Source organism: Nerophis ophidion, linkage group LG05, assembly GCF_033978795.1.
Source record: "Nerophis ophidion isolate RoL-2023_Sa linkage group LG05, RoL_Noph_v1.0, whole genome shotgun sequence".
NCBI classification, from domain to species: Eukaryota; Metazoa; Chordata; class Actinopteri; order Syngnathiformes; family Syngnathidae; genus Nerophis; species Nerophis ophidion.
Genome location: NC_084615.1, coordinates 10,232,079 through 10,243,621, shown reverse-complemented (window position 1 = coordinate 10,243,621; position 11,543 = coordinate 10,232,079). Strand labels below are relative to the sequence as shown.

The 11,543-nt window shown below is 39.9% G+C and overlaps 1 protein-coding gene across 2 annotated transcripts in view; it reads left to right on the top strand.

Moving 5' to 3' along the window:
• The first annotated feature begins 2,330 nt into the window (after nt 1-2,330).
• The window catches only part of tmco6 (transmembrane and coiled-coil domains 6), a 28,053-nt gene continuing 18,840 nt past the window's right edge, over nt 2,331-11,543 (top strand). The window contains exons 1-2 of one of the 2 annotated variants that reach the window (XM_061899929.1): nt 2,331-2,564; nt 9,833-9,939. In XM_061899929.1, the coding sequence (XP_061755913.1) occupies nt 2,474-2,564; nt 9,833-9,939 (198 nt within the window). In that variant the 5' untranslated portion in view covers nt 2,331-2,473. Of the gene's footprint in view, nt 2,620-9,832; nt 9,940-11,543 lie in introns of both variants that reach the window. The other variant, XM_061899930.1, reaches the window with a different exon arrangement.

Here is an 11,543-nt window from a genome sequence, read left to right as displayed (position 1 = left end):
ATTTCAATAAGTTTTTAATAATTTTTATATCTTTTTTTCCAAATAGTTCAAGAAAGACCACTACAAATGAGCAATATTTTGCACTGTTATACAATTTAATAAATCAGAAACTGATGACATAGTGCTGTATTTTGGGGCGGTATAGCTTTGTTGGTAAAGTGGCCATGCCAGCAACTTGAGGGTTCCAGGTTCGATCCCCGCTTATGCCATCCTAATCACTGCCTTTGTGTCCTTGAGCAAGACCCTTTTTACCCACCTGCTCACAGTGCCACCCACACTGGTTTAAATGTAACTTAGATATTGGGTTCCACCATGTAAGGTGCTTTGAGTCACTAGAGAAAAAGCACTATATACAGTGGGGCAAAGAAGTATTTAGTCAGCCAGCGATTGTGCAAGTTCTCCCACTTATAATGATGACAGAGGTCTGTAATTTTCATCATAGGTACACTTCAACTGTGAGAGACAGAATGTGAAAAAAAAATCCAGGAATTCACATTGTAGGAATTTTAAAGAATTTATTTGTAAATTATGGTGGAAAATAAGTATTCGGTCAACCATTCAAAGCTCTCACTGATGGAAGGAGGTTTTGGCTCAAAATCTCACGATACATGGCCCCGTTCATTCTTTCCTTAACACGGATCAATCGTCCTGTCCCCTTAGCAGAAAAACAGCCCCAAAGCATGATGTTTCCACCCCCATGCTTCACAGTAGGTGTGGTGTTCTTGGGATGCAACCCAGTATTCTTCTTCCTCCAAACACGACGAGTTGAGTTTATACCAAAATGGATACATGGATGATACAGCAGAGGATTGGGAGAATGTCTTGTGGTCAGATGAAACCAAGATAGAACTTTTTGGTATAAACGCAACTTGTCGTGTTTGGAGGAAGAAGAATACTGAGTTGCATCCCAAGAACACCATACCTACTGTGAAGCATGGGGGTGGAAACATCATGCTTTGGGGCTGTTTTTCTACTAAGGGGACAGGACGATTGATCCGTGTTAAGGAAAGAATGAATGGGGACTTGCATCGTTAGATTTTGAGCCAAAACATACAAGAAATACATCAATAATGAATAAAGCCAAATATGTTCTAGACCAAAAATCACTTTATATTCTCTACTGCTCACTAGTGTTACCATATCTGAGTTACTGTGTATAAATATGGGGAAATAATTACAAAAGAACACTTCATTCACTAACAGTGTTAGAAAAAAGATCAGTTTGAATAATACATAATGTTGGGTATAGAGAACATACAAACCCTTTATTTATTGAATCAAAGATACTGAAATTCCACGACATAGTGGAATTGCAAACAGCTAAGATTATACACAAAGCAAACTATAACCTGCTTCCCAAGAATATACAACAATTCTTCTCAACAAAAGAAGAGAAATATAATCTTAGAGAAAAATGTAATTTAAAACATTTGTATGCGCGTACAACACTTAAGACCTTCAGTATATCAGTATGTGGAATTAAATTATGGAATGGATTAAGCAAATCAATCAAACAATGTACTAATATGATCCACTTCAAGAAACTCTTCAAACTGGAAGTGTTTACAAAGTACAAAAATGAAGAACCATGATAAACATTCTGATTTTACTCACCCATTCATTCCAAAATATTATGATTTATCTCATCGTATGGAATAAAACTTATTTCACCAATTATTTATTTATTTATTTATTTGTATCGTGATTACTTATTACTCATGGAGTATACATTGTGAATACATTGAGAACAGGAAGTGAACAAAAGCTTTAGCAACTGTTATGTAAAGAAAAGGGGTAGGATTAAATAAGATCTGCTTCTTCCTACTCCTTTTCCAACATGTTGAAAAGAGAAACTGGAAATTGTGATGTATCATGTTGTATGCTTGCATGTTCCAAATAAACTCAAACTCAAAACCTCCTTCCATCAGTGAGAGCTTTGAATTGTTGACCAAATACTTATTTTCCACCATAATTTACAAATAAAATCTTTAAAATTCCTACAATGTGAGTTCCTGGATTTTTTTTTCACATTCTGTCTCTCACAGTTGAAGTGTACCTATGATGAAAATGACAGACCTCTGTCATCATTTTAAGTGGGAGAACTTGCACAATCGCTGGCTGACTAAATACTTGTTTGACCCACTGTAAATATAATTAATTTTACTTCTTTATCACTTTTTTCAACCAAAAATGCTTTGCTCTGATTAGGGGGTACTTGAATTAAAAACATGTTAACAGGAGGTACATCACTAAAAAAAGGTTGAAAAAAACTGTACTGTGGTATTTAACTGGTGTCGAGTCTGTACTTGTACCGCTAGGTGGTGCTGTGATTTGTGGTGGTCACATTTTAAATGCCGAAGAAGACGTTCTTCAGGGGGAGCTAAAGACTGTGACCCTGTCGAATTAACTTCATTAAAATATATGTATATTAGTATTATATTTTATATATATGTATGTATATAAACAGTAAAATATGTGGAGGTTAAGTAGAGTCTGCCATAAAACTCGTCGAGCTGGCTACAGCTTGGAGGACTTCAGGTTAAAGAGACGAGAACACGAAAAAGGTAACGAAGTTGGACATTTGTTGTGTTCGGCGACACGAATGTGCATTAAGGTAAGGTAAGTTGTAAGTAAGTATGTAACCTATTTTTATGGTTTTGCCTCTTTGTGATGTTATTTCCTGTTACGCCATGGGTGTCAAACTCTGGCCAGCAGGCCAAATTTGGCCCGCCGTATAATTTAATTTGGCCCTTGAGGCAATATTAAATTAACATTATAGCTGGCCCGCCGTTATTACACATCAGGGGTGCCGCTGTAACACCGCAATTTCTCACACTTGCCAATCCGCCCGAAGTTCAGTGCCCCTCCCGAAAATCTCCCAGGGCAGCCGAGTGTGAAACAGCCGGAATGAGAATCGGCACCTCCAAATCCGAGTCCATGGTTCTCTCCCGGAAAAGGGTGGAGTGCCATCTCCGGGTTGGGGAGAAGACCCTGCCCCAAGTGGAGGAGTTCAAGTACCTAGGAGTCTTGTTCACGAGTGGGGGAAGAGTGGATCGTGAAATCGACAGGCGGATCGTTGCGGCGTCTTCAGTAATGCGGACGTTGTACCGATTCGTTGTGGTGAAGAAGGAGCTAAGCCGGAAGGCAAAGCTCTCAATTTACCGGTCGATCTACGTTCCCATCCTCACCTATGGTCACGAGCTTTGGGTCATGACCGAAAGGATAAGATCACGGGTACAAGCGGCCGAAATGAGTTTGGGGCTCTCCCTTAGAGATAGGGTGAGAAGCTCTGCCATCCGGGAGGAACTCAAAGTAAAGCCGCTGCTCCTTCACATCGAGAGGAGCCAGATGAGGTGGTTCGGGCATCTGGTCAGGATGCCACCCGAACGCCTCCCTAGAGAGGTGTTTAGGGAACGTCCAACCGTTAGGAGGCCACGGGGAAGACCCAGGACACGTTGGGAAGACTATGTCTCCCGGCAGGCCTGGGAACGCCTCGGGATCCCCCGGGAAGAGCTAGACGAAGTGGCTGGGGAGAGGGAAGTCTGGGCTTCCCTGCTTAGGCTGCTGCCCCCGCGACCCGACCACGGATAAACGGAAGAAGATGGATGGATGATGTCATGTTGAAGTGCAGCAGTCACGCCAAATTTCTTCCCCCTTGCATAAACCTTCCCCCCATTTACTTCCGGGGTCATACAGACGTTTTGTTATTACATCATAAAAATATAACGCTATATTATAAAAAATCCAGACATTTTGTTAACACTATATTATAAAAATATAACGCTATATTATAAAAAATATCGACGTTTTGTTAACGCTATATTATTAAAAAAATTAAAAAACAATTTAGAAACAAGTTATGGGATGACGCATTTACTTCCGGGGTCACGTTTCATAATGTTTCCTCTTACGTCATCCCGTAGCTTGTGTTTGTAAATTGTTTTAAAAAAAATTGTTTTTATAATATAGCGTTAACAAAAAGTCTGTATTTTTTATAATATAGCGTTATATTTTTATAATGTAATGTTAACAAAACGTCTGTAGTAATCATGACCCCGGAAGTAAATGGGGAGGAAGGTTTTTGTAGGGGGGAAGAAATTAGGCGTGACAGCCGCACTTCAACATGACATCATTTCCGTTCTTTTCGCCTTCAAAATAAGAGCTCAAGGCATGTACTGTACAACAGGAACTTAACATCACAAAGGGGCAAAACCGTAAAAATAGGTTAAAGTACCAATGATTTTCACGCACACACTACGTGTGGTGAAATTTGTCCTCTGCATGTGACCCATCCCCTTGTTCACCCCCTGGGAGGTGAGGGGAGCAGTGGGCAGCAACAGTGGCCGCGCCCGGGAATCATTTTAGTGATTTAACCCCCAGATAACGTGATATATTTTGGATTTCTCTTAACACACTAGTGGGTAATATCCACAATGTTGGTTTGGTTATGGCAAACAATTCTTTTGACTTTTATTGATTGATTGATAATTTTATTAGTAGATTGCACAGTTGAGTACATATTCCATACAATTGACCACTAAATGGTAACACTCGAATAAGTTTTTCAACTTGTTTAAGCCGGGGTCCACGTTAATCAATTCATGGTACAAATATATACTATCAGCATAATACAGTCATCACACAGGTTAATCATCATAGTATGTACATTGAATTATTTACATTATTTACAATCCGGGGGGTGGGATGAGGAGCTTTGGTTGATATCGGTACTTCAGTCATCAACAATTGCATCAACAGAGAAATGTGGACATTGAAACAGTGTAGGTCTTATTTAGTAGGATATGTACAGCCAGCAGAGAACATAGTGAGTTCAGATAGCATAAGAACAAGTATATACATTAGAAGTACATTTGATTATTTACATTAGGTCATCTATAATCCGGGGACATGGGATGTGAATGGAGGAGGGTATTAGTTAAGGGTTGAAGTTGCCTGGAGGTGTTGTTTTAGAGTGGTTTTCAAGGAATATAGAGATGCACTTACTTTTACACCTGTTGGGAGTGCATTCCACATTGATGTGGCATAGAAAGAGAATGAGTTAAGAACTTTGTTAGATCGGAATCTGGGTTTAACGTGGTTTGTGGAGCTCCCCCTGGTGTTGTGGTTATGGCGGTCATATATGTTAAGGAAGTAGTTTGACATGTACTTCGGTATCAGGGAGGTGTAGCGGATTTTATAGACTAGGCTCAGTGCAAGTTGTTTGACTCTGTCCTCCACCCTGAGCCAGCCCACTTTGGAGAAGTGGGTTGGAGTGAGGTGTGATCTGGGGTGGAGGTCTAAAAGTAACCGGACTAGCTCTGGGGGAGGGGGGCACATTTTATAGAAAAACTGTTTCTGGGGGGCCATTATATCCATCTATGTGTATGTATGTATGTATATATATATATATACAGTATATTTACCATGAATTGATTAACGTGGGGGCAGCACGGTGGTGGAACAGGGGTTAGTGCATCTGCCTCAAAATACGAAGGTCCTGAGTAGTCCTGAGTTCAATCCCGGGCTCGGGATCTTTCTGTGTGGAGTTTGCATGTTCTCCCCGTGAATGCGTGAGTTCCTTCCGGGTACTCCGGCTTCCTCCCACTTCCAAAGACATGCACCTGGGGATAGGTTGATTGGCAACACTAAATTGGCCCTAGTATGTGAATGTTGTCTGTCTATCTTTGTTGGCCCTGTGATGAGGAGGCGAGTTGTCCAGGGTGTACCCCGCCTTCCGCCTGATTGTAGCTGAGATAGGCTCCAGCGACCCCGAAGGGAATAAGCGGTAGAAAAAGGATGGATGGATGATTAACGTGGAGCCCGACTTAAACAAGTTGAAAAACCTATTTGGGTGTTACCATTTAGTGGTCAATTGTACGGAATATGTACTGAACTATGCAATCTACTAATTAAGTAGATTGCACAAGTTTCACCCATCCATCCATCCATTTTCCACCACTTATTCCCTTTGGGATAGTGGGGGGCGCTGATGCCTATCTCAGCTACAATCGGGCGGAAGGCCGGGTACACCCTCATTGCAGGGCCAACACAGATAGACAGACAACATTCACACACTAGGGCCAATTTAGTGTTGCCAATCAACCTATCCCCAGGTGCATATCTTTGGAGGTGGGAGGAAGCCGGAGTACCCGGAGGGAACCCACGCAGTCACGGGGAGGACATGCAAATTCCACACAGAAAGGTCCGAGCCCGGTATTGAACCCAGGACTACTCAGGACCTTCGTATTGTGAGGCAGACGCAGTAACCCCTTTCCACCGTGCGGCCCCCATGTTAATAAATTTGTGGTAAATATATATACATACATACACATAGATAGACATAATGGCCCCCAGACACATTTTTTCTCTGAACGCTCTGGAAATCCTTTGTGGAAACTCTCCCCGCCCACACTGCTTGGTGCCTCGTCTGAACTGCTGTGACTTAGATTACCATAGTAACTCACTAGATTACCATAGTAACTCATTAGATAACCATAGTAACTCATTAGATTACCATAGTAACTCATTAGATTACCATAGTAACTGGTATATCATGCAAAATCGCATATTCCAACCAATAAAATACTTTGTACAGTTCAAAACGTACGGTCATTAGAAAACATGACTGCACATCATAATGGCAGCTACACTTTCCATTTTAAAGATCTAAAAAAATTATTTGGTAATGTCCGGTGGCCAGATTGAAAACCCTAACAGCCCTTAATTTGCCCAGGTCTGGATTATAGCATCACAACATTGATGTCATTTTATATGATCAATCAATAACATGGTGACCAAACGATCATAGCATTAAATTACCAATCGAAATTTAACTACTTTATGTATGCTACTCGTAAATGGGTGACATTTCTGTCATTGCCAACTGTTACATTTTTCGCGACTTGTTGCTCTTCTCTAACATTGATCATTTAAACCGGATGTTATCCATCAATCATCCTCATGACGAGGCACTGTTGATTAAACTTGGTCTCATGTTGTCAACATGTGAATGGCGCGACCATTATTTAATTGAACTCAATTTGAGGCATGCGACAACAGCCAGCTGTACAAAAAGAAGCAAAACAGCTGGATTGTGTATTCCAAAGTTTAGAGCCTGGCAAATTGTGTTCACCTAATCGCCTGTAAATGTTATGGTGAATTTTAGCTTCTTGAGATTTTTACATGAAAGCAGAATATGCCTTACTCTTCTAAGAATAGCAGCACACATGAGTTGGCACAACATTAATTACCCAAAGTCCCAGATTTAGCCCAAGGAGTACCATAAAGACAATTAAATGTACAGTGGGGCAAAAAAGTATTTAGTCAGCCACCGATTGTGAAAGTTCTCCCACTTAAAATGATGACAGAGGTCTGTAATTTTCATCATAGGTACACTTCAACTGTGAGAGACAGAATGTGGAAAAAATCCAGGAATTCACATTGTAGGAATTTTAAAGAATTTATTTGTAAATTATGGTGGAAAATAAGTATTTGGTCAACCATTCAAAGCTCTCACTGATGGAAGGAGGTTTTGGCTCAAAATCTCACTCTCATTCTTTCCTTAACACGGATCAATCGTCCTGTCCCCTTAGCAGAAAAACAGCCCCAAAGCATGATGTTTCCACCCCCGTGCTTCACAGTAGTTATGGTGTTCTTGGGATGCAACTCAGTATTCTTCTTCCTCCAAACATGACGGGTTGAGTTTATACCAAAAAGTTATATTTTGGTTTCATCCGACCTCATGACATTCTCCCAATCCTCTGCTGTTTCATCCATGTGCTCTCAGTCAAACTTTAGACGGGCTTGACATGCCCTAGCTTAAGCAGAGGGACACGTCTGGCACTGCAGGATTTGATTCCCTGTCGGTGTAGTGTGTTACTGATGGTAACCTTTGTTACTTTGGTCCCAGCTCTCTGCAGGTTATTCACCAGGTCCCTCCGTGTGGTTCTGGGATTTTTGCTCACCGTTCTCATGATCATTTTGACCCCATGGGATGAGATCTTGCGTGGAGCCCCAAATCGAGGGAGATTGTCAGTGGTCTTGTATGTCTTCCATTTTCTGATAATTGCTCCCACAGTTGATTTTTTTCACACCACACTGCTTGCCTATTGTAGATTCACTCTTCTCAGTGTGGTGCAGGTCTACAATTCTTTTCCTGGTGTCTTTTGACAGCTCTTTGATCTTGGCCATAGTGGAGTTTGGAGTCTGACTGTTTGAGGCTGTGGACAAGTGTCTTTTATACAGATAACAAGTTCAAACAGGTTCCATTAATACAGGTAACGAGTGAAGGACAGAAGAGAAGTTACAGGTCTGTGAGAGCCAGAGATCTTCCTTGTTTGAAGTGACCAAATACTTACTTTCCACCATAATTTACAAATAAATTAAGTGGGAGAACTTGCACAATCGGTGGATGACTAAATACTTTTTTGCCCCACTGTATGTATGTATGTGTGTAAAGTACAGGCCAAAGGTTTGAACAGACCTCATTCGATTTGTTTTCTTTATTTTCATGACTATTTACATTATAGATTGTCACTGAAGGCATCAAAACTACAAATGAACACATGTGGAGTTATTTACTTACCGAAAAAATGTGAAATAACTGAAAACATGTTTTATGTTCTAGTTGCCACAAGTGTACAAAGCAGTAATCAGAGCAAAGGGTGGCTATTTTGAAGAAAGTAGAATACAGAACGTATTTTCAGTTATTTCACCTGTTTGGGTTAAGTTCATAACTCCACATGTGTTCATTCATAGTTTTGATGCCTTCAGTGACAATCTGCAATGTAAATAGTCATGAAAATAAAGAAAACACATTGAATGAGAAGGTGTGTCCAAACTTTTGGCCTGTACTGTATGTATGTATGTAATACTTTGAATAGAGTAGGTTATGCATTGCATAGGTTAATAAGAATTGATTACAAATAGAATAGAATAAATTGTGCAAATACATTTTAAAAATAATGACAAATTAAACAAACCAAATCCAAAGCCAAGTTGCAGACATGTGCAAGTTAAGTGATTTACTGGCATGTTATAGTCACTTGTTCATTTATCCCTATGCTGCAGCTGCACTGTTGAAATGTTCAGACTTGGGCTGCAACAAACTAATCATTGATTATCTTAACCCTTAGTCAACAACTAATTGGATTATGACGTATAAACCTATTTATTCAGTGGCTCTAATTTTGCCAACTGCTTTGAAATTTATCTAAATACATTTTTGGCATGTGTTAACTAATCACTGACCAGGTTGACTCAATCATTTATAAATATTTATTCATACTGTAACTCTGCTGCATTAGGCTGCTGCAAAAACCAAAAAAGACTATTAAACTTTGTCCAAGTCAAATGCAAAGATAGGCCCAGTGCTGAGAGAAAAAAACGATACTTTTATTATTGAAAGCATAGGACAGTAAAAATAGCAAAAATAAAAACAAACACTATCAAACGTTGTCAAACAGAAAGAAGCATTTTGTGAAGTTGTGTTTAAAAAAAGCTGCATTGATTAAATCCTGGCATTTTTAGAAATCTAATAGACACGATTAATTATTTAACATGTCTTTAACAAGATTAGCGTGAAGTGTTCCCACACTTGACATGTTTTGACCAGCAATATTGTTGCGAGTGACTTGCTTCTGTCCAGAAAAGACGACTACTGTCGACTAATCGATTGGTCGGCGACACATTTTATTGTCGGCTGCAGCGCTAGTACAGACAGAAATCTACTTTCTGGTTTCCAGCACATCTGTTGTTTTGACAATTTGATAGGTTGGACGTTTTTTGTCATTTCTTAAATATTGTTAAGGTTTTTTTTTTTGATGTGCTGTAGCTCTTCGTCAGGCTCGCAGAGACAAACAACTGGTGAGCAAGAGACTCCTGCTGAATGATGAAGAGGTGCAGCAAGAAGCCACCATGGACACTTCCTCTGAGGAAAAGGTGAGCTAGAATTTCAAAGAAGAAAATTTAACCTCGTATTTAACCGTATCTTCTGGACTACAGATACATAAGCCATATATTTTTCCATATATTAGCCGCACCGGGCTACAATCCACAAATATATACGTTGTGAAATTACTTATTGACAAATACATATTCTGTAAATGTTTATTTCTATACCTTAATTTTCTCCAAACGGTGCCTGTGACAGGGCAGTAAAACGGCTGATCAAACGAAACAGAAGTCATCGTAATGGACCCAGTAGTTGTGGATGCTTGCTTACCAATCAGCTAAACAGACTCAATAACTCCACGGTGACATTTTGGTGAATTTACTGAGGAATTTGTTAAACTGGAACAATACAAACAGAATGCCGTTGTAAGGTAATAATACCAACACAGACACTCGCAAACGTGTTAGCATATTAGCTAATGCTAACAACGCTTGCTTGATTACAGTATGATAACACGTACCTACACAGTGGACTAGTGGTTAGAGTGTCCGTGCTGATATTGGGAGGTTGTGAGTTCAAACCCTGACTATAAAAATGGGACCCACATATGGGACGGTTTAGTAAGTAAGACATTTTTTAGTTATATTGTAAAACTTACAAACGTTGCTTGGAGTGATGGAAGAAGAATGCATACAAGCAAAAAACGCTGTGGACGGATAGAAGACAACTGCACTTCTACTTCCGGTTGAAAGCACTAAATGAGTCCATCTTCATCTCCTCCATCACCGTGTGGTTCCCTGGCGCCACAGTCCAAGATAAGCATCAACTTTAACGCATCGTACATGTGCTGATAAGGTGATTGGCTGCAAGCTCCCATCCCTCCAGGACCTGTTCTCCTCCAGAACCAGGAGGCTCGTAGGTCAGATCACAGCTGACTCTTCTCACCCTGGTCACAAATTATTCTCCCCTATCCCCTCAGGCAGGAGACTACGGTCCATCCAGACCCACACCTCCCGCCACCTCAACAGTTTTTTCCTCTCGGCCATCAGGCACATGAACAATAATACGTTCTGATAGTTCTGGCACAGCTCATTTGATTATCTATTCTGTGTTATGTGTTCTATGTTGAACGATTGCACCAAGAAAAATTCCTAGTTTGTGAACCCCTTCTCAAACAATGGCAGTAAAAACTATTCTGATTCTGTGGGGTAGGAGTGAATAAGCTTTGCTTCTTCCTACTCCTTTTCTGGCATGATGAGATGTGAGGTTATATTGTATTTTCTGACGTATTGTGTTGTAAATATTCATGTTCAAAATAAACTCAGAAAAGAAAAAAAGAAAGATTCTGATTCTGATCCATTATGGATAGATAGATAGTGCTTTATTGATTCCTTCAGGAGAGTTCCTTCAGGAAAATTTAAATTCCAGCAGCAGTGTACAGAGTTGAGATCAATTTAAAAAGTAAATAATGGGGGTATAAATGGAAACAAAATAGAAAAATATTACAATAAGAATAAAAATAAAAAGCAACAATGGGAATAAAAATATAACAGTAAAATAAGAATATAACAAGAGAAACTAGGCAGTAGTGACCATGTTATGAAAAAGTATTGCACTGTTATTGTTTTGCATCCCCTGTCATCCTATTATG